This window comes from the organism of the source record quoted next, unplaced genomic scaffold (assembly GCF_019419815.1).
Source record: "Pyrus x bretschneideri cultivar Hongxiangsu unplaced genomic scaffold, Pyrus_bretschneideri_v1 Contig7, whole genome shotgun sequence".
Lineage (NCBI taxonomy): Eukaryota > Viridiplantae > Streptophyta > Magnoliopsida > Rosales > Rosaceae > Pyrus > Pyrus x bretschneideri.
The window spans coordinates 10,893,588-10,917,383 of NW_025999809.1; the positions used below are offsets into that span (position 1 = coordinate 10,893,588).

The window sequence follows — 23,796 nt, forward strand, 5'->3', positions numbered from 1 at the left end:
TGTGAATGTAATTAGCAGAAAGTTACTCAGGCGCACAAGAAATGAAATACATTCCAAACACAACATATTCAAAATCCAGGCAGATTGACATTTCTCGGATGGAATTCAAAAACGGGTTTTAACACGAAAATGGTGTCTACAATATATGAGATTTCAAGGTTACAAATCTCAGGAAAAGCAAGTAATCTACCAACTCACTCTAATTTGTTTATTTTCAAAAGTCACAAGAATCGCCTAGACCAAAACGCTCAACCTGTTCATTACAGCGAAATCATGATCACCTTGAAATAAAATTTGAAATAGAAATACAAGAGAAGCACACAACCTAATCAAATTGCGTTCTTTTAACATAGAAACCCTGCTCAAGGAGAAGAGAAAACTAACATAACCGTTGTCGGATTTTAAGGTTGGAAAAATTGCTCCCACTTGAGCAGCAGGAGATCATCTTATCTGGGTAGGAGAACAGAGCAAACCAGATGCATCTGATCCAACCACTGAAAGATCACAAACAGTACAGAGCTTCCCTTCCTGGTCCGGAACAAACCGAGAACTGCAGTATGGGCATGACACATCCTTCTGTCCACGGTAAATAGGCACATATGTTGCCCCGCAAACCACAAATGGGTTTCTGAAATCATAGTTTAGCTGGGTTGCATCAGTCATGTTCTTTTCGGCAGCTTGCAGGATTTGTCTTGCAGTCTTTGCATGGTTTTCAATGGTGGGGTTGGTTTCCAAAAGTCGCCTGGCAAAGTTAGCTGCCGTGTTGAGATTACCAGCCTTGTAGCAAACACTCATGGCATTTAGTAATGCAAGTCTCAAGTGGGGCATCTGAAGGTTGCAGTGGGTGAAGTAAGCCGCTAGCTCCTGTTGGCGAACCGGATCGCCTTTAAGTTCCTTCCTCTTAATCTCCATCTTCAAACCCAGAACATACTCCTTTACAATGATAATTAATTCTTTTACTTCATCAACCTCTCTCCTTGAATCAACAACGATCAGAGGAATAGTATGCAGAATACCAAGGAGAAGACGTAAGGCATCAGCAAATTTCCCTTGGGTTGTGGCCTTGTAACCCGCCTTAAGCTTCTCTTCTAGCTCTGAGAATTTAAATACAAGAGCAGGAGGACCCCTAACATTAGGTGTAGCTGATTCACTCCATCCCCTCTCAATGGCCACAGTGAGCACAGGAGCTGCCGAGAAGGCACGTAGATACGTATGACTGCCCATGTGTAAATCGAGAAATAATTGTCTCAAGGGATCAAAGTTCTGTACACCCAGCTGCCTGCTCAACAAACGCATTGCAATATCGAAATTCCCAGCGGCAGCATGTTCAGCAGCAAGAGATGATTTCTGGGACCAGATTTGGCTTACAGGCATACCCGAAGTTGGGGCAACAAACACAGAAGAACGGGCATTGCTGGCAGTTTTTGGAGTATCAATCTCAGGTGGAAGTTCAAGATCTTCAAGATCCCATCCTCCCTCCTCATTTTCCTCGCGTGCTTCCTCATCATCCAGCACTGCACTGATGTCTCCATTTGGAATATTGTCCACGTCAACAAGATCCAACTCCTCTCCCCAATCAGCATCTGCAGCCTCTTCATAATCTTCCTCAACATTCTTGCCCACATTATCAAGACCACCCTCAAATATTCCTCTCGTGACCCTCAACAAGGGCCAATCTCCCCCGCAGATGATTGGCGTTGGTGGTAACAAAAGAGACGGAGATTTCACCTTGGGTAAAACAGGAACATTATCTCCCAGTTCAGCTGCCAAACGTTCAGCAATATCATGGAGCCCATGAATTACAGCTGTGCTATAAGCAAGAGGTAAGTGACCTGCATTCTCCAAGATCTTAACACGCTCTCTGATGTCACCCAAATATAAAGCATTGTGGAACTGGCCCATCACATCATTCTTGACTTCAGCAATTTTCAACATTTTGGACAATTTATCCAAGTTTCCAGTCACAAGATATAAGAATGATAGCCTCTCAAAATTCTTTGTCCTCTGATATGCATATTCTACAATGCCTGCATTACCCTGACGAAGGGCCTCCACTCCCAATCGATACCAGTGATCTTTCTCATCAATTTCCTTGGCAGAAGCAACAGCAATCTGGATGTTCCCGCTCCCTAGTGCCAAGTTGAAGCGAGTCCTCTCATCCTTCACAAAATGAAGGGCAACCTCAGGGAAACCCTTCTGCTGTAGATATGCAATCATGGCCTGGCCACAGAGCTCAGAACTCCTTATCATGCTCATAACCTGGTCATACCTCTTCTTCAGTAAGGATAACTTGAAAACATATTCTGTTGCATCAACAACAATGGAACAGTTCTTCCCATCTCGATCCAAGCAATGTATGGTGTTTCCATACACTTTTGTTATATATACGGGAACATCGAGGGTCCTGATGATTCCACTATCCCCATTAGGAAGGCAGTATTTGATGTGGTTCAAGGTTGTATATATGAAGACGCCATTGTCATCCCAAGCTCCACTCTTTACACGAATTGTCTCATGGAGAGTGCACTGATGCACTAGCTTCTTATTTGCTATCACAATTGAGTGTTTGCTCAGTAAAGCAATGCTCTCCATGTCATTTGACCAAACAATATACCTTACAAAAGGAGTTTGAAGCTCCCCAACAATAATTCTCTGCTGCAGGTCAAAAATAATGACTCTGTCCTCTGCCCTGCACAGCAAGTTTCCAGTTCCAGCATAAAATATTGCATCAGCAACAATAGGTAGGGCACTCTTCTTGACAATCTCATTTTTCAGATTTTTAACTATAACTTGGTTGGAGCTCTTTTCAAGCACTGCAAACCTATTTCGAGCCACGAACACAGCTGGGCCTCCGATTCCTCTTTTTGCCTCCTGCGCAGTATCACCCCGACCAAAGCTATCTTTGGGTATAACGTATAGTTCATAAGACCCCCCATCCACATCTGAACATATCAAAACAGCATTTTCTGTAGGGCTGTACGATAGTGTCTTTGCCCCTTGATTCAAGTTGGAAGAACCAGGCCTTCGAATAGGCATAACCTGAGTGTCTCTCTGGGTAGAGAACTCATAGAAGCGGAGAAAACGATCTTTAACATAGTATATTGAATCACCGCTAACAGAAAAGGCAGGACGCTCCCTCTCCAATTTGAAGACAATCATGCCACTATCATGGCCAGCGGCCAAGAGGTTCATTTCAGGATGTGCTGAAAGAATCCAGAATCTGTCATGCTCCCTACGAAATGTCTGAAGACCAGTCCGTTTTGTTGCATCCCAGACTCGGATACTTCTATCCTCTGAATTGGACACAATAATATCCTGCCTTGAATGGAATAGAACACAGGATACATTGTTCATGTGCCCCCTTAGAGTGTCCACTTCCCAAGCCTTTGTATCTGAAATCGGAAAGATCAACAGGTTACCATTTGGTAGTTCAACCAAACAGGATTCCGTAACTCTATTTCCATCTTTCAAATGTGAACACACTGCAAAAGTATTTAATTATCTGAATCTATATATGCTTACTATTTCACAAGAAATACATAGTACATCTAGTGGGATAAGGCTTTGTTGTTGTTGTATCTCCAAAAGCAATTGTGTGGCTTTTTCAGTGGTAATGATATTATTTGTGAAACTGGCCATGAATTAATTTTACAAAAGTTAGCATACCTAATTTCTAGAAGCTAATGAGGTGAAACTAAACCCTATAAAAATTTTAGTTCTTCCTTTTTTTTCTTTTGGGTGCGGAGAAGGGGGAATGATACGTATAGATGTCTGGTATTTGACAGAATAATAATAGAAAAAATTTAAATGACAATTCGGTTGCTATATCATGTGCTTGGTTGCTACAGAAAGGCAGATACTAAGTATGACGATTAAAGACTAAAAGATCAGTCTTTAGGTATATATTTTCCCAACACATGTTGCGTTTGACATAACGACAACTGAATCTATTATCTAAAAAGGATATAATTAAATAATAATTCGATTTAAATATTCCCAACTATTTAAATTTAAAGAAATTTTTTTTATAACAAACTGTCTTTCAATTATTCTCGTTTCTTCTTAAAAAATAAAAATAAAAAAGAAGAGATTTTGGTACATGAAAGTAAGAAGCAGATGCAGAAATATTTTTTCGTTTCTTGTTAAAAACCAATCTAAGAGAGGTGCATAGTTAAAAATTGTTTATTTCACATGAAAACTGAAATAGAAGAAAAAAGACATACCATTCATCCGCCAAAGTTTCACTTGTCGATCGTCTGCTCCAGAGACGATTAGAGGGAGTGTAGGATGAAATGATGCCCAATTCACACCCCTATCATGACCTTCCAAAACATACTTCACAACAGCATCAACTCCACCAAAGAAATCTGCATTCATCTGACTCAAGCGTAGGATGTCATCTGCTGGGGCAACTGTCTTTTTCCTGAGGGCACCAATATCCCAAACACGAACCGTTTGATCCAACGATGCTGAGACAACAAGATCCTCCTTTGGATGGAATAAGGCACACATAACATAATGGTTGTGTCCAGTGAGCACAGAAATACAAGTTCGGGACTGCCAATTCCATATTCTGATTGTCTGGTCATCACTTGCACTGACAATCCAAGGGTACTCATGATGGAATTGAACAGTTCGGATGTAATCAAGGTGTCCAAGAAGTGTAAACAAACATCTATGCAACTTGTAATTCCACACCTTGATCTTGTAATCATCCCCTGCCATTTAAGCATAAACAATCAATTACTTCTCTCTAGACTCTTCCAAATCGGCAGTGCCATCATAATAACTTAACACTTCACAAACAAGTAAATGCTTCTCAGGTTGATAGAGTAAGGAAAAACAAAGGTACTGATTTTCAGATTAAGAATATAAGAGTAAATAGTTCAGATCTGATTGATTCTACATGGCATCAAGAAGAACCTAATGAACTACACTACCATTCTAATGGATGCATCGGGCGAGGTTCAGCAAGATGACCATACATTACACAATGTCACAAAATAACAAGGCAGTATAAACTACATTATTCCCATTTCATATCGAATTTATAACATCAAGTGCCTGAAATTTGCAGATTTCTACACATAGCGAACGAACAGACAAAAATAAGATTGGATTGCGACGTTATACCTCCAGAGACGAAAAGCGGCTGAGAGGAGTGGAAATGGACGCCACGCACAGGGCCATCATGCTCGTCAAAACGGTCGATGAGAGTGCCCATTCGGTAATCCCAGAGCTGGATCACACCGCTGTGGAGACTGGCCAAGATCCATGGCCGCTTGGGGTGAAAGCTCAGCCCTTTCACCCGATTACTCTTGGTCTCGAATTTCGTCAGCATCTCGAATCCCAATCGAAACGCCCCTAATTGAAATCAAAGATCAAACAAACAAGCACAATCTAATTGATTTAAACTCAATTCAAGAATACAAATCACCCCACAGATTTCCCCAATTTACAATGCTTTCGATCCAACTATCCATTTTTTTTCCTAATCAATTTTCTCAGCAGCCAATCTGCATGTGAAAGTACAGAGAGAGAAAGTGAACATACCTCAGATCTGGGAATACGGATTCTTGATTAGCAAAGCAGAGATACGATACGGTGGATTGGATTAGCAAATCGCCAATGATCCAGACAAATCTTCTCGCGGCTTTTCTCGGAAACCGATCAGCAGGCGAAAGAAATTCTGGAAGAGAGAGAGAGAGAGAGATTCAGATCTGGGAATTCAGATGTGAAATTATTCAAAGGCTGGTGACATCGAAACGCAATGCATAGATAGATAGGTAGAGGGAGAGAGAGAGAGGAGGTCACTAGCAGCAGTGAGTGACCTTACCGCAGATCTGTTTTCGTTTTGGAATTCAAGCAAAAGCTTTTTGACTTTTTTTTTTTTTTTTTTTGGGACAAGGTGACTAGTGGTCACGTTTAATTCCTTTGATTTTTAGGGGTTTATTATTTCATTTTATGGGGGCAAGTGATGCACAAAAATTGGAATCTCTCTCAAAAGAAACTACTTTGAATTGAATCTTCTTTCAACTTTTAGAGCAAATTAAGGAATTTGTAATTCAAGCGATTCAAGATGTTTAGTCATGCACAAGAAGTGTTTAAATTTCTCTTATCGAGACTGGTCGAAGCAAGGCATAATATTGTGTTGTTTCAATTGTTTTTTTCACCCAAAGTCTTGCTAGAGTTAAAAAGAAACCAACATGATTAAGTGGAAATGACATGTGAAACATTTTGTTCGCAATTTGTTGATATATGGAGTTTTACAAAATGTTACGTGTTTCTTTTAAATTAAAAATGTGCTTATTAATTTAAGAGCTGTTTGATAACCATTTTATTTTCAATTTTGTTTTCACGTTTTTGAAAATTAAAAACTGAAATTTTGTTTCGTAGCTTCTTTCAATTTTCAAAAACGAAGACTAAAACAAACAGGTAAAAAGGCCAAATTTGAAAACTAAAAACTGATAACGAAATAGTTATTCAAACAGCCCATTAACGATCGACAATGAATCTAGACCATGACGAATTAGTTAAGGGTTCGATTTCTTCCAACTAACGAAAAAGAAAAGCGTTATAAACATTGAACAGCTTGCATCACGTCAACAGCAACAAGCCTTGTAAAACATTATTCCATCTATCAAAAGTCTTAATACCATTTATTGCAAATTTGGAACAAAAGAAAAGGGAATGGCTTCAAAAGGAAGAAAGGATAATTCAATTGTTTACATTACCAACCTACAACAAAGTTCAATGTTATATCCCTATTTTTTTGTCCCCCTCATTCCACCCACCAGTTTTCCTCTGTATGGTACAACAATCAAAATTCCACCATTGTAGAGTTTCGAATACTAGCTGGTACGTGTTTCTGAAAAAGGGCAATTTCCCTGAAGGCGAGAACAAATTTGGTGAATGGTCTTCTGCGGAAATTGCCTTACGTTAGGACCTGCCTGGCTTCGATATCCTTAAGTCTAAGGGTTACGGCTCTCTTGTGCGCCTCTAGTCCCTCAACTTCGGCCATGGTTGCCACGTATGGGCCGAGCTTTAGCAAACCTTCCTCTGTCAAAGACTGCACTGTCATGTACTTGAGAAATGAGTCCAAAGACACACCACCATACATCCTCGCATAACCATATGTTGGAAGGACGTGGTTCGTCCCACTCGCATAATCTCCCACACTCTCCGGTGTCCACTGCCCTAAAAATACAGAACCTGCACGCGAAAGATATCAAAGTTCAGATATCTAATTATTTTATATCAGCCAGAAACAAAATCAAAATTTTATTGTGGCGAGGGACAAAAGGCTGAAGCTAGTGAGTTTCATCTGTACAACAAGTACAAATGAATCATCACTATTCACTCACATAGACCTACGTTTGGAACCATCGGGAAAATGGCAGTAAAGATCAGCAAAGTGATACACAATTGCAAGACTAAAAGGAGGAAAACTGTCAAGTAACAGGCTAAGCGAACTATACCTGCATTTTCAATGAAACCCTCCCATTTTTCTGCATCCTGGACATTGATGATCAGATGCTCGGGTGCATACAAGTTTGAAAAAGAGACTGCCTGAGACAGCCATCATCATGTCTAATTTCAGGATCACGCAGAACGTCTCAAAGAACATACAGGTAAACAAAAATGATGTGTTGTAGACATGCAGATACAAAATAGTTGTCATTTTTGTTTTACAAGAAGCGATAGCAAACGAAATAGTTGTCATAAAAATACTAAAAAGAAACACTTTTAATCAAATGCACCAACTGAGATAATACAATATGGATAAAAATAATGAGGACCCTTAATGTTGAGAGCCAAATAAACTGAACCAGTAGACAGCAACAATGCAATTCTAATTTTCCATGGAAAAGGAATGCTGAAACAAACATTGCACTTTTGACACCATTTCACAAAGCACATAAAATTCAGCTCCATTGACTAATATAAAGAGGCAACTTAAGGACTTAACCCTAGGCCGTTATTTCTCCTTTCACGTCCAAGATTAAAGTGTTCTAATCCTAGATCTAACGACCCAAGATTACCTTCTTAAGTTGCCACATTACTGACTCCTTACTAGAGCAAGATTGTATCCATAATACGATATTTTCGTTGAGTTCTGTAGACTCTGCAACCTCTCCAAGTAATTTAACATTTGATGAGATGAATTGTATGCTACAAATACCCTGACACTAGTCACTATCCTCCACCGATTTCCACATGTGATTCCAGTGATGTACATAAAAGGACTTCCTAAATTTGGATAGGCATATCATGTCAAGATGCAAGGACAAACCTCAACCATATCCCGAGCGAACACTGTGAAACTGTGGCTCAGTGCTTTTGAAGCAAACTCTCCCCTTGGTAGGCTTTGGCACTGTTTGCTGATTTCCTCTTCTATAGCTTTAACATGCCACACCATCCCCAGCAATTACAAGAACAACTTGACTATCAGGACCATGCTCAGCCTGAAATTGCATTGGTTAGTTATGCCCGTTGGCCGCAAACATTCCCAAAAACTATATAAAGCATCCATATTTCATATAATGCACTAAAAGTTCTGTAACAAATAACAATGTGCCTCATTATACATCTTATAACATCCAGCTTGAAGTCACTGCAGTAGACTAAAGTTGAATCAAAGCCTATATCTTTAAACCTGTAAGTGTCTAAATTGTATTGAGTTAAAATACCCAGTATGATTATGCAGCAAGTTGTAACTAAATATCTAGTTCTCTTACCAAATGTTAAATTATGAAAGCGATCAATCACAAACTAAGAGAGGCATTGCAGAAAAAGGAAGCACCTGAGAAAGCAAATCAGCAGCTATATGAACAGGACTGGCATGTTTGTCAGCAATGACCAAAACTTCTGAAGGGCCTGCAGGCATGTCAATTGAAACCATGGCTTCGCTGTTCTGTTAACAAAATCAGAAAGGGAAGTGGGGCGGTCAAATCAAGATGGTAAATGCAATGAATCTCCCTTAACTCCCATGTTTCAGCTTCTCTAGAAGTTATGCAAAGAACTTGTAAGTATATGTACCTGGAGAATCATTTTTGCAGCGGTGACATATTGATTTCCAGGGCCAAATATTTTTTCAACCTGAAAATTATTTGAAAACAAAAATTAAATAAAGAAGAGCAGATTATTACAACTTACAAGTTTTGAGAAATTTGAGAAGATAAGTGAAACTTCTAAGAAACATAACAACATAATAGCTAAGTTAACTTCAGTCCTCTGCTTTATAAATCATGCTCAGAATATATGAGCTAATAATTTGGTAACAAATATAAGGCATAGCACAAATATCTGGAAAGTTACAAACAACACAACAAGATAAAAGGGAAACTAACACCTTTGGGCAAGATTGCGTACCCCAAGCCATAGCAGATATCGCCTGTAAATCACAAGAATTATCAGATTACTGTATGTGATAAAATACACGTAAGTAGGTTTTCGGTGTTTACAGACCTGAGCACCACCAGCTTTAAGGATGTGAGTCACACCAGCCTTCTTAGCACAATATAGTACTTCCTGAGGGGCAAAACATAAATGATCAGCTCTCATTTTGGAATCCTCTCATAATGCATTCTGTAAAGAATCACCTTGCATATGGTGCCATCCTGACTTGGGGGAGTTGCGAGAACAACAGTTTTACACCCAGCAATCTGTGCAGGCTGGTATGCATAATAAAGCATATGTCCATCAAATCTTTATGACTTGATAATTGAGAACCATGATAAAGATCAAAGGATGATACATGACCAAAAGCAACTTTTGCAACAAAAATGATAAAACTTACAACAGAAAGCATCAGAGCTGTTGAAGGTAAAACTGCAGTTCCTCCTGGAACATAAACACCCACAGAACCGATGCTTCTTGCCACCCGTTTACATTTGACACCCTGAATGGTTAAAGATGCTTAAAGACTCTGGGTATATAGAAAAAAAGCAAGCTGCAATATGGACTTACCTTCATGTTCTCAACACTTTTCTCAGCTGATTTCTGAGCAAAATGAAATGCATATATATTGTCATATGCCACGTCAAATGCTTCTTTAATAACTGCATCAAGCTGCATCAGAAAAATATCAGAATTCAATACATAAAATGAATATCTTGTATCCAGAAAATATGTCAACATAAAGATACCTCAGGATCTGGAAGCTCGGATACTTCTACAACTATATCATCCAGTACAACTTTGTCAAACTTTGCAGTATACCTGTATGAGAGAAAAATAAATAAAGCATATTAAAACAACAAAAAAATCATTAGCAAAATTGCTGAGTAGAAAGGCATGCTAATAAATATAAAGTCATAATAAATCATAAAATGATAAAAAGGGATTAATGAAGTACGTACTTCTTAACTGCAGCATCGCCTCTTTTACGAACCTCATCAACTATAGGGTTGACCTGACCAAGAATAGCTACTGCATTTTTTGAGTTCATGTATGAAAAAAAAAATTGTCAAGTTCTTAAACAACAGTCAGGATTTGGGAACAGAAGGGCTCACCGTGCTGAAAATTGAAGAAAAATCTATTCGAGGACGAGCTTTTAGGCTTTCAACCTCAGGTGGGGATAGTTCAGATAACCTGTAAGACTTCATTGAGCAAGTTATCCCCTTACAAGCAAACCCTGACCAAACAGTCAACTTTAGTAAATCAAGAAACGAAGTAGTAATTCCTCTGAACTATATAAATGTCTTACATTTCGCACACTTTATTTGCACGTATGCACATAAACGGTTCAAATGAAACAAATTTAAACTTTTTAGTTTTTAAACCACTGAATAGGTTTTAGTATGATTCGTATTTTCAATCCAGCTATCAAAAATTCTCTAAAATCGTGCGCAGCAGTTTTACCAAATTTCGAGTCAACTTGATATCAACAAGCACAATATTAACTCAAATACAAAAAGTTACAGAAATCGAATCAACTCAATCAAGAAGGGTCAATCTCTAGTACAAAAATCTATAAGAAAAAAACCAACTTTGATACAATACAGACAGAACTCTCAGAGATATCGAATTGACTCGAAATTCGACATACATGGTGAAAATAACTACATAATCACATTCAACGTGAGTAAAATTTCAATCTTTCAACTGACCACTATAATTTGACACCAAAATCAAAGGAACGAACTGCAATTCAGCGAAAGAAACCGAGCAATGATGGATTCATACCTCGCCGGAGAAAAAGATTTCGGCTTTTCGGGGCGGCAATGAGCGGATGCAATTGTCGTTTGATGAAACAGCTGCTGCTGCTGATGCTGATGCTGCGATTAAAACACTGAATCCGACTGTCCATCATAACCGCCTTCACTAAGACCAGCTAAATTAATACACAAATGTAAAAGGGAAAAGAAAATTCTCTCTTATTTTCTGTTTGGGTGGCGAGAAAATGCGAAGAAACGAAAAGAAAATTGACAGTTTTGAAATTATGCACGTGGTGGCAGAGGGAGGAGGAGAAGCTGAAGATTTACCTGCAAAGTGGAAAGTTAGCGCGCGCGACGGCGGTGGGTGACGGACTGAGCGTATGGGCGGCCACTGGTTCTACTAGCTAATGCGGAGTTGGAGTGGGCTGGAACAAAACCGGGTTTTAGTTTTAATGGGCCACAGGCCCAAACTTCCCTCCCCAGAGATTGGGTTAAGAGTTCAGCCTATAACCAACCGGAACCAGACCGAAATTAAAGAAAACAGTTGTGTTATGTTATTGGACGGTCAATTTAATTCAAGGCGGCTCAAATTAATGTTCGGACAAAATGACGGGAAAGCTTTGCTCCTGAAATAATTGGGTTCAAACATAAGGTATGTTTGATAATCATTTTTATTTTAGTTTTTCTGTTAGAGATAAATGGAAAGTATAGAGAAAAAGAGGGATGACAAGAGTAGAGAAAGGGAAAAGAGAGAAATGGAGGTGAATGTATAAAGCAAAAAACTTTAAAGTTTGTTTTCAATTTTTTGTTTTTTATTTTCGATTTTCATTTTGTGTGTGTGTGTGTGTGTGTGTGTGTGTGTGTGTATATATTTTTTTTTTTTTCAAATGATAAATTTTGTATATTATGCTATATGAATTTCTACTACTTAACTCCAGTGTGGTTTTAAGAAGAAAAAAGAGAAAACTAAAAACATAAAACGAAATGATTATCCGTAGTTTTTCACTAGCTGACTCAAAAGAAATAATGAATGCAGATCCATATCAAAATTTATACTCCAACATAATTGAAGAAGCAACAAGTTATTGATACCTTCCTTTCTTCATACTTTGTATCAAAAAAACCCCTTTTACATACACAAATCTTGAAGCAAAAATATCACACTGAGATGGAAACAAGAGACTGAAAAAATTTCCAAAAATCCCCCAAGTACTGCTATATAAGACTGGTTCTGATTCCTCATGGACTATCCTGAAATTCAGTTATGTCCTGGAAACTCTGCAACCTTTTTCTCCTGCCCGCCTTGGGAACTGGGGATGATGAACTGATGTAATCTACTGATTCTCGATTCTGCTGCCGATCAAATTGCAAAGAACGGCGCACTGCAGAATTCCTTGGTGAACCAGCATTTCCGGATATAACATTTTTGTCTTTAAGATCAACTGATTCAAGCTTTGAGCCCAGACTTTTCACTTGTGCTTGCAGACAAGGACTTTCAGAGGGTATGTTACAGTTCAGGTTTTCATTGTTAAAGTCAAAGTATTCGGTGCTTCCATTAAACAACTCTTGTTCTTCTTCTTCAGCCATATCTGCCCAACTTTTCTTACCACAACTGTACATTGAAAGATCAGGACCCTGCTTTTGATTTTCTGCTACGGGTTGCTGGACCTCATCTATTTCACCAGAACTGTTCTCTCGGAAGCAGCCTTCCACAACAATCCGTTCCATGCTGCCTAAAACAGTTGTATCAGAGCTCTGATTCTGACCTCCATCAATGACAATATCCAGTGCTTTTGCATTTTCACCTGCCATTTGTGGTTCTGCAGATTTCTTGATACCGCCGTTTTCCCAGCTGGCCTTTCTCCAGTCTCCGTTCACAGTATTCTTGGAAGAACTGACCACAGTTTCTTTATCTTTCAGTTGGAAACAGCCATCACTCACCCGAGAGGTATCCTTCCAATTTCCACTTGACATAGGTTGCAGAACAGATCGTGCTGCTACACCTCCTTGGGGCCTCCTCAAATCTCTGCTAATTGGTGAAGACAAACTAGACACCGAGTTGTGAACTGCGACTTCTGACTTTCCAACAGTTGAAGCTGGCAAATCTTCAATGAGACTTTGAACAGCATGTGCTCGCACGTTTTCTGTTTTTAGACATCGGTCAAATGAGAGTTCCCTCCTCGGATGTCCACCATTAAATCCCCAAGGAGATCTTCTTGGTTGTGAAAATTGAACTTCCGGATCCCATATAGCAGGAGCTGGAGAAAAATATGTCTTTGCATTTGGAGTTGTTTCTGCTCCCACTGTACCACCCTGATTATCCTTCATTCTGCTGGAAAAACTAGACCTGCTCTCACACAGGTTTTTGAAATAACGATCTTTCTTCCATTGATCAACAGATAGATTCTCTTCTTTGCGTCCATCTTCCCGCCTTCTGGAGAACATGTAAGATCTTCCATCCTGTTGAATTGGTCTTAAAACTGATTGTGCCTCTAGTTCGGTCAGCATTTGATAAGCACGCTCAAAAGACTTGGCATAAGATTCATCCATTGGTTTACTTCCAGATGAATCTCTTACAACTTGAAGCAGATGTTTTGCTTCTGTAAATCTGTTCATGTGCATCAAGCAGATTGCTAAATTGCATTGCTTGTTCTTATCCGGTTCCAATGACAGAGCTTTCCTGAGATTTTTTACGGAACAGATCATATACATATATAAAAATACATCGTTTCACATGTAGGAATATAAAGCAGGATGTGCAGAAACTTACAAGTAATACTCTTCGGCAGTTTTGTAATCACCTTTCTGCAAGTAAGCCCAGGCCAAGTTCCCTAGTATTCTGCATTGATAGAGAACCGAAGTCATCTAATTATGCAGAACTTTGGGGACCAATTAGTAAGAAGAACGAGAAAAGCAGCGAATTTCACCTTGCTCTCTCTTGTTCAACAGTAATTTGAACCTTCCTCCCCTGAGCTCTTGCAGTCTTTGTCCTCCTTCCACAAAAAGCTATACCTTCGTCAATGTGTTTCAATTTGGACTCGAGCAATTCAATCTCTTCTTCAATCCTTCCTGACCTCTGCAAAACCGATAAATGATAAACATACACAGACACGCACAAAGAGAAGCATATGAAATTGCGATAACCTTATTGCAACAGGTTGATATGCCTCAAATTATGATAGAATATTCAGCAGTACGATGTAGAAATAGATGCTAAGGCATTCTAGAAATAAATATTCGGAAATAAATACATTGTTGATAAACTATCATACATATATTCTACCGATATAAAACAGGAGAGAAAAGTGAAAGGGAGCAAATAAAAGGGTCACGAGAGAGGAATTTCCGACGTTTAATTTACACTGCAAGTCTGCCTAGAAAAGTTACAAGAAGGCCTACTTTTAGCCTCTTAGTTGCCTCAACATATCACAAGAAAAATTGTAACCTAGTTCTAGACTGCTAAAGTTCCTACTTTCAACTCACATTTGAGCACTAATCTTTCTTAAAGTCTTGCATATCATGTGTAAAATACGTTTGCATCTCCTACCATGATTGTGTTGCAACTGCGTATTCAAACAAGGAGATAACAAAATATAAGTAATTTGTCGTAGAAATGGAGGTGCTTTACCTTGTACAGTTCAACTAACACATTGTTAAGAGATTCCTGAGAATCATACGGGCAGAGATGACGAAAAGATTTGATAGCTTCAATAGCCTCCTCCGCTCGATCCAATTGTTTCATCACAACTGCCATGTCTTTCAAGGCACTATCAACTCGATCCCCGGCATTTATAGCTGCCCAGAAGAGGGATATGGCTTTGCCTGGATCCTTGTCTATCAACTGCATTCGAAGAAATGCAAGTCAATCAAATACATATAACAGTGAGGAAAAATAAAAGAACCTTGATCATGCAATTTATATCAACCCGAAAAAATCAAAACGGCTACCTTCTACTTTGTATACCCAAAACCTAGTAACTTTTGTCTGCAACTCTAAGGTAATCGCAGTAAGAAAACAACCAATTTCTCAAGAACAAAAAAACTTAATTATTCACTTCTTTTTTTTATCTTAACAAATTGCAAGAAAGATATTCCAATATAATTTCCACCAATTTAAGGAACAAAATTGGCATCTAAATTCTTACTTTCCAGGAAAAAAAATCATCAGGGGAAACCAATGAACAAGAAAGAAGAACAGTAGCTAATTTTGAAAAATAAAACCCATAAGAAAATTTATACCAAATTACCCATAATAAAAGTTCAAACTTTCTTACCTGAACTTGTTTGGCTCTGACGTAGGGAGAATCGCCGGCAGGTACTTTATGCACAACGCGAAAAAGATCATCTTTGTCCGAAGGCGACATTCTCTTCCTCTCTGACATCGGCACCGCCGGAGGGGTTGGCGGCGCCGTCTTCCATGTCGCAGGCGGCGTCGAGAAGCCTCTTGTGCCGAAGTTCTTGTCTCTGGTCCACATTGTCCTATTACAGTATTACTACGAAACAAAATATATGAAATTACCCAGAAAAATATCACTTTCTCGGGAAAATCCTGAGACCCTTTTTGTGAATATCTCCAAGAAAGGGTTTTTTGGTAGCCGGAAGGACGCGTCACTTTCTTTGGAAAATTTTCAGACGCGTTTCTTGATAGAGCGAGAAATCGGTTTTGGAGAGAGAGAGAGAGAGAGAGAGAGAGGCGAGGAAAACCAGTTAGTTTGCCTTGCGGTGAACTGTTTATATTGTTATTGGTTACCTGGGGATCGATGGGAAAGTGAGAGAAAATCACACAGAAAGTGGAAGAAAAAAGCAGAAAGGTAAGAGAAGGTGGATTGAGAATTGAGAGAAAGTGAAAGAAAATTAGCCGTTTATTCGTTTTCAAAAAGAAAATAAAAAGGAAAATTAGCCGTTTAATTATAATTACTAGCCGTTGGGATTAGGGACGGTTCACACGTGTGTTTGGCGCACATATGAAAGTTGAGTAATGCCACCCTCAGTAAGGGTTGGTACAGTACGGTTCGATGCAGTTCCACACTTAAACTGGAATCAGAAACAGAAAATATCATCTGTTTGGTTTGATGCGGTTTCGCTTAAATTTATTACTAGAGCTGTACGGTTCGATCTATAACGATTCCGATTCCTTTTTTGTCGGTTTACGATTTCGAATACTAAATTATTGAACACCAACTCATCATGCCAAGGCCCATCTTTGACATTGAAGATGGGCCTTGGGCCTTGGGGCTCTTGGGCTCGGATTGACGAAAAACCCAAGTATCATTTTTACGTTTTTGATTTTTGCATTCAGTTTTTTTTCTGAAAAGATAAAACCGATCACATGAACGGTTTCAACTGCTCATTTACGCCATTATATATGGCTGTTGGATCAGAAACAAGAACAACAATTTTCCATCAAATCCTTCACACTTCACAGAGAAACACCACAACCAATTCGCCAAGAATCCGAGTTCGAGTGCAAGAACTTGGATTAGATAGTTGTATCCTGCAAGATAGACGTCCATTGAACTGCTGCACTGGTGTAGGGACGAATTTCTGTCTTAGGAGATTGCTTCTGCAAGCCTCTATCTTCAAGGAACAAGTCAGTGATTTGTGATTTTATATATAATTTCATTAAGTGTTTATGTTTTAATATATTGTATTTGTCGTTGAGTTTTTCCATTTGAAATAAAACTGTGCAAATTGTTATATATTATACACTTGACATTTGATTGGTTATAACAAAAAATTCATATAAAACAATTCAATTTCACGGTGGTTGTAGTACACATTTTCTTCTACAAATCACAAGATGCAAACACAAGGTACAAACTGAGGGATGATCGTTATTAGGGATTTGTCGACCTGAAAAGATTTGGCAAGAACATCCTCAGAAATGGCAGGTTTGGATCCAAACACAGCATGATGTAGACTTTAGGGTTTTGGCTGCTCAAAGAAGATAGAGCAATGGCAGTTCCAGAACCCAGGTTTTGCTGATAGTGAACTAGCCCAGCAGGGAAAAACATCACCCTTCTTAAGGACCTTCGAGATGAGCTTGTTCTCGGGGCTTGAGGTCACAAGGCCAACGTTGAGCTTGCCTTTTAAGACTGTCAAAATCTCGGTGGCACGAGGATGAGTGTGGGGTTGGATAACACCGATTGGTGCGTAGAGCGAGTGAGATGCCGAGGACAAACCTAGGCTAGTAGCGTTAGCAATGCAGAAATCCTGCAACGGGCTAGGCTCAAAAGCAACAACCAGAGAACATGTTATGGCTAGGAGAGTAGTCAATAGCAGTATTTGGCTTGCCATCTTAGTAATTCAACTTCTTGTATGAGATTATATTTACTTCTATATGAAGTTACTGCAAATGAGAGATTGAAGGGATTGGAAGAGAGGTGAGGGAATTGAACGTTTCCCTTTGGTTTCCAAAATAGTAATCAACATGCATATATATAGTACGTGTTATATCAAGCCAAAGCTTTATGCTAAATTATCCGAGTCCTATGTGATTGACTTGGCTCCAAAGTAACATACGTTCCATGCTAAATACACATACTAAAGTTATAATTATATCAAATGGAGGCGTCTCTGTCTAGGGTTTACAGACCATATGAGGCTAAGGCTTAAATGGTTAGATAGATTATCAGGTATATATATCGCCCTTTTTCTTTCTCCGTTTGCAAACACTGGCCAGATTTCCCTAACACTAAGTAAAAAGAAGGATATGGAAATTAATATACATTATTGTAGCATAGACGTGAGAAAAATATATATCGACTAACCAGTATAAGTTCGACACTCTTCCTGCAATTTTAATTAATTTAACATAAAATATCGCTTGTTTCAAAACAAATATTTCATTAGTTAAACAAATCTTGATAATCATGATTCATTAACCATTTACAAATATATAACCCACATACAAAATGAAAGACGAATAATAGTTAATGACTAGCCCAAGATAGTGATCCATAATGCTAATATCAATCCATGATCCTAGCAAAATCCTTTTCAGTCCATAGGATTTCCGGTCGGGTCTTCAAACCCTTCCATTTCGCTACTCTATGGGATTTTGATATCTTGTTACTGAATATTTTGCATCAGGTAATACTAAGGAAATTAAATTTGAAGACAAAATTTGCAAATTAAATGACGTGTCACTTATAGGAATGAGCATGTTTATCAACGTTAAGTAATAAATCAATTATCAACTTCCACGTCATTTAATTTCTAAGATTTTGTCTAAAAATTTAGTCTCTCTAGTACTACCATTTTGCATCAATCTACCACTAGCACAAAATTGATATACACGATATGTTTACAATTTTACACTAAACAATTGAGGAATACAACTAAACAAATTAACAATTTTTAATATAACTGATATATTTACATTTAGGGTTGTCTTGTTACATTCAATGGCGTATCCAAGGGGGCCCTCTGGGTCTCGAGACCCTACAAAAGTCAAGAAACATAGAGAGAAGGTCACCGGACTCTATAACTATGTGGTATGGGACCTGAGAATACCCACAAGATACCCACAAACTTACATTATTGTGCAAATAATGAGAAAGCATGCATCTAGCGTGCATGATACTGATATGCCATGTCATTTCTATGGTAAGAGATATCATGTTTTTTATATGGTCAAAGAGATTGAATGTCTATTTCACTCCTAATTTTCATAAAGAAGATAGATTTCGAACAAGGAGCCGATCGAAGGAAAAGTTTCAATTATCTTAATTTCATATTTGATTGATCAAAATCATGTGGGAATGCTTAACCAAAATGAAATATTTTTTGAGGAATGCATGCTTCTATATTTGCTAATTGGAATCATAGCAATACCAAAGGTTACAGTTTACTTATTAGATCTGCATCCTTCAATTTCAGTAGACAATTTTTAGTTTCTAAGATTCTTGATTTCTCTTGAAAGAAATTGCAAACTGATTCAAAAAATCAAATATTATTACAAGTAAATTTTTTTATTAGAAAAATGAATCAAAGTTGCAGAAGTCACATGATCTATAGAAAAACGTTAGCAGTTTTTACGATTGATACTATGATAATAATACCAAGAATCATGAAAGTATAAAGAAGTTTAGAGAATTGTTTGGAGAAAAGAACAAAAGGAGCCACTTTTGAGGTTGCAGTGCGGGTTTTGTTAACAGAGAGAATGTGGTATTGAGAAAATAACAGCACCAACTATCCAAAAAAAAAAAAATTATTCTCAACCACAATCTCACATGCTAAACCAAATAGTTCTAAATAATTTTAAGCATATGATTTATTATATTAAATCTTTACATAAACAAATGAGATTTTTGAAAGTTCATCCAAAATGTATGTTTAACTTTTTGTTACTGTTTCATTCCAACACATTCTTTGTCCATCTCAAACTAACATGCATATCAGCATTTTACACTCTTATCATTCTGACAAAGTTTTTATCTCCTGCTGGATAGCTGCCCCTTTCTCTTTTTACAGTATCGTAGATGGACGGAAGAAGGGAAGTAGACAGACGGAAGAAGGAAGTTACAGAATGAGACAAGAAGTGGATAGCGAGCTGTTATTAAAATATTATGAACATGATAATTATCATAAAAAATTTCATGTTAATTCCATACAAATCAGTACTATAGCACTGAAGATGAAATATAGAGTCAAAAACATTCATTTTCTTGCCATGTATATTGAAAAACCGCAGAAATATCACAATAACGTAAACAATACTGATAAAAATTGAACAAAGCATAAGGAGCAATTGGATATAAATCAAGATTGATGTCGAAGAATTTCATACAAGACCACTCGATTTCATGGAGACTTTAGTATACACTTCTACAAATAACAAGTATAAACTGAGGAATGATATGAAATATCATAAGCCAATTTAATTCCACATGGAAAAACATCTAAAATTTTGCTTGAAGATCCCTAATTACGGATTGTTCCACTCGGAAAGACTTGGCCAAAACATCCTCGGAAATAACAGGATTGGACCCAAAAACAACATTGGCAATGGTGTTGACTCCAGGGTTTTGGCTGCTCAAGTAAGATAGAGAAATGGCAGTTCCCGAACCCAGGTTTTGCTGATAGTGAACCAATCCAACAGGGAAAACAAACACATCACCCTTCTTAAGGACCTTCGAGATGAGCTTGTTCTCGGGGTTCGACGTCACAAACCCAACATTGAGCTTGCCTTTCAAGACCGTCAGAATCTCGGTGGCGCGAGGATGGGTGTGGGGAGGGATAACACCCATTGGTGCGTAGTCAATGCGAGCGAGTGAGATGCCGAGGGTGTTGAGTCCTGGAATCTGAGCCACCTTGACAGGAGTGACTTTTCCACCAACAGGGTTTGAGGTGTTGCCTGGGATGTGGAGTCCGCTGAAGAAGAAATGCTCAGCTGTTGCTAGCTTGGAGTCCAAGCAAGGTAACCCATTAACTCTCGTTACTGTTACAATTTACAAACCAACACAAAAAGTTAAGCCATTGTGAAATTAAAGCTTATCTTAACATAATTAAACATTTCGACATGAACCTGAGCTAGTAGCATCAGCAACACAGAAATCCTGCAATGGACTAGGCTCAAAAGCAATGACCAGAGAACATGTCATGGCCAGGAAGGTAGTTAACAGCAAGATTTGGTTTGCCATCTTAATTTTTCAGCTTCTTGTACGAGACTGTAATTCCAGTTCTTGCAAATATGGAAAATGGAAAGGATTGAGAGAGATGTGAAGCAATCGTTGGATGGACTTGGTTATTTATAGACAAGGTAGAATTAGTGATGGCTTTCAATGAAGAACAACCATACAAAGAAAACGCGGCCGGCCGCCCGGCCAGCCTTGCATTCTAGACACCGGAAGACTGAGAGCTTTCAGTTAAAGCAAAATGTAAACGTGTACATCCACTAAATCCAAATTTGTTCATAGATATCTTTTGTTCATTTTCTACTCCTTGTTAAACATATCAAGCCAACATCTGGGTCTAATTTATTCCATATATTTAAGAAACCGTGTAAAGAATCTGTAATTTAAAAATTAAAAATTAAAAAAAAAAAAAATTCAATAACTAAACCATGAAAGTTAAGTTGAAGCAGCAGCTTATAGAAAATCTTAAACTCAAATTACAACTAATTAAAGGCACCGCCGTGTTTTTGTTCCAGCATCCTGCTCCGGCTGGAGCTGATATGGTCAGATTATCAGTTATATATTTGCCGGCTTGCAACTTCCGGTCAGTTTATTCCAAGATTAAGTCTTTGTGGAAGAAGGATGAATGTAAATTATGTTGTCATTTTTATTTCCGTTGGCGCAATCGGGTAGTTTGGTTGTCCGACCGAGTAGGGCAAACATAAAGGGGGAAGGGGATCGGAGTTGTACGGGAAATTACTTAAAAGAATTTGAGATGAGAATAAGTAATGCATTGTGCACCTGAACAGCCATAGATATGATCATATAAGAATCTCATACAAATCTGAAACTTACAAGGCCACAGATGGAAGAAAATAAAACCCAAGTGTCATGATGCGGAATATCTTTGACCTATTGTTGATAATAGATTTGCTCGCCGTTGGTGGTGAGCATCACCACCACATTATGTGTCGTTTGATAAGTTTGATTTAACTTACCACCCGCCACGCGAATATCAAAAAATCAAAATCGTCAAATGGCACATATAATGGTGGTAATCTATTCTCCCTATTGCTAGTTGATACTATTCCATTCGCATATAAATTTTTTAAGATGTTCTAAATCTGCAACATAGGAAGATCACCTCCCGGAGGTAACCGAACCACTGGAGGATAGAATGGAGCAGGCTTTTTTCAGAATTGCCAGCTGCAGCAAAAACCAACTCTTGAGGTGGCAAATCCATACTGAAAAAAGCCGATTGACCAACAGTCATTTGTGTGATAACTGACTCGAGATGTGGAATCACTGCTCCAGATGCTATCTCAAACTCAATGTCATCACTACTTTCCAAAAGTTCTTTCATATGTTTTCCTTCAGTCACCAAAGAAACAGAATAACTCGCACAGCCAAGGAACCAATAGATGGAAAAATACCAGAATCCGGTCCTTCTACACTTAAAGAACGAAGTTCAATTCCAGGGAGAGCAAATGACGCATTCAGAGAGTTGGAATACGCTAATTTGCCATCTTCGGTCTCTTTATGCCCAACATTATGAATATGTTGGCACAGCATAAATGTTTTAATAAAGGTTTGGGAATCGAATCTAATGTTACGGCCACCAGCAGAAGCATTTAGTCTCTCTAAAGACACAGTTGGATCCCCAAAATATGCATTTAACCATAACAGAACTTTCAAAGAAGCATTCTGGATAGCATCACTCTGCTTCTTAAAAGTCTCTTTTGGTGAGTACTCTAAAATAATATCCTGAAACTTGGAAATTATTTTTACTTCGCATCTAAATCTACCTCCGGATTCAACTATCTCATTTACGCCAGCATCAACAACACAGCCATTTGCACATTGTGTCTCTTTCCCAGCCAAGTCTGTCACCTTTAACTTCTTGTGTGATATTGGTGACTCGGATGATTCTTCTAGAGTGCTTCGAGGAGTGAACATGGTACATTTATGGCTTCTTGAATGATATTGTGTGATAAGGATTACTTTTTCAACCCTCTTTTCTAAAGACCATGGTACATTTATGGCTTCAATTGAAAAGTTTTCCCTGGAGTCTGATTGCTCCACAGATGATGACTCTATTATTTCAGGAGTGTGTGGATTTTTCTTCCTAATCCAGAGCTCTTCCTCACAAGTAGCAAGCAGTCCAGATAATCTAGCAGCAGCCCTCATAACATATGATATAACCAAGAAAGGATTTGACTCCACCTCAGGATCAATGGATTTACACATATTGTGGTCGGCTCTCTAGTGGTCAACTCTCTAGTAATCGATTCTAGTGGTTAGCTCTTCAGAAGACCATCTTCGAGCGGTTAGCACCACGAATGAGCACCTTGTAAGACCACTTGGTATTGGTATGGTATCACCATTTACTCCAATTGGCAAGCACTCCGGAAAGACCACCTCTCTCAAGTGCTCTAAGGACGACAGCATCCCCTGCGCGCTTTTTATAGACTACCATTAAATGAAGACCCTTTGACTATTTGACTAAGACTAGATATTTGTTAGTCTCTAGTATTTGTTGAGCTTTAGATATTTATTAAGTGTTTATTAAGTAGTTTACATGAGGCCACGTCATCTTGTAAATGTGGGTAGCCCCTTGCCACATACATGACCTTTTGGTGAAAGGTCTCTCTCATTTCCTATTCTCATCCACGTACCTCCCCTCCTCTTACATTTTACTTTTTGTCTTATCGTATTTACAAAAAAATCAATATAAAATGTTGACGTAACTTAACCGTAACCGTTCAAGCATGAGGAGAGAGAAATTAGGAGAGGAGAGAATCATCCCCCATGTAAAAGGGCTATCAAGTAGAAGAAGGGGTTGCACCCTTCTTGCTCACCAAGACTCCTAAGCCTAGTTTACTACAGCGGACCACCCCCATTTATGGATGAACTTCTGTACATCCTCGTGTTTACTCTAGCATCCCTTAAAGTTAACTCCCAGTTTTGAGCGTTAACAACGTGGGTCGCAAGTCCTGATAGACTCGGTTTGGAAGCGAATC

At 38.5% G+C, this 23,796-nt stretch overlaps 3 protein-coding genes and 3 pseudogenes across 3 annotated transcripts; all 6 read right to left on the reverse strand.

Moving 5' to 3' along the window:
• Positions 1-99: 99 nt before the first annotated feature.
• Positions 100-5,763, reverse strand: LOC125468173 (coatomer subunit alpha-1-like). The gene is made up of 4 exons (XM_048574110.1): positions 5,554-5,763; positions 5,134-5,364; positions 4,224-4,718; positions 100-3,392 (listed from the first exon to the last, which is right to left on the reverse strand). Exons 2-4 carry the CDS (start codon positions 5,339-5,341, stop codon positions 442-444), a joined length of 3,654 nt encoding a protein of 1,217 aa, XP_048430067.1. The 5' UTR covers positions 5,342-5,364; positions 5,554-5,763; the 3' UTR covers positions 100-441.
• An 873-nt stretch (positions 5,764-6,636) lies between these two features.
• Positions 6,637-11,599, reverse strand: LOC125472515 (annotated as a pseudogene).
• A 642-nt stretch (positions 11,600-12,241) lies between these two features.
• Positions 12,242-15,819, reverse strand: LOC125472514. Its single transcript, XM_048574114.1, has 5 exons — positions 15,434-15,819; positions 14,788-15,000; positions 14,087-14,235; positions 13,930-13,998; positions 12,242-13,839 (listed from the first exon to the last, which is right to left on the reverse strand). The coding sequence occupies exons 1-5, from the start codon at positions 15,632-15,634 to the stop codon at positions 12,399-12,401; spliced, it is 2,073 nt and encodes a 690-aa protein (XP_048430071.1). The 5' UTR covers positions 15,635-15,819; the 3' UTR covers positions 12,242-12,398.
• Positions 15,820-16,952: 1,133 nt separating this feature from the next.
• On the reverse strand, positions 16,953-17,456 carry LOC125472579 (annotated as a pseudogene).
• A 2,504-nt stretch (positions 17,457-19,960) lies between these two features.
• Positions 19,961-21,266, reverse strand: LOC125472518 (putative germin-like protein 2-1). The gene is made up of 2 exons (XM_048574118.1): positions 20,689-21,266; positions 19,961-20,601 (listed from the first exon to the last, which is right to left on the reverse strand). Exons 1-2 carry the CDS (start codon positions 20,801-20,803, stop codon positions 20,063-20,065), a joined length of 654 nt encoding a protein of 217 aa, XP_048430075.1. The 5' UTR covers positions 20,804-21,266; the 3' UTR covers positions 19,961-20,062.
• Positions 21,267-21,884: 618 nt separating this feature from the next.
• LOC125472580 lies at positions 21,885-23,023 on the reverse strand (annotated as a pseudogene).
• Between the last annotated feature and the right edge of the window lie 773 nt (positions 23,024-23,796).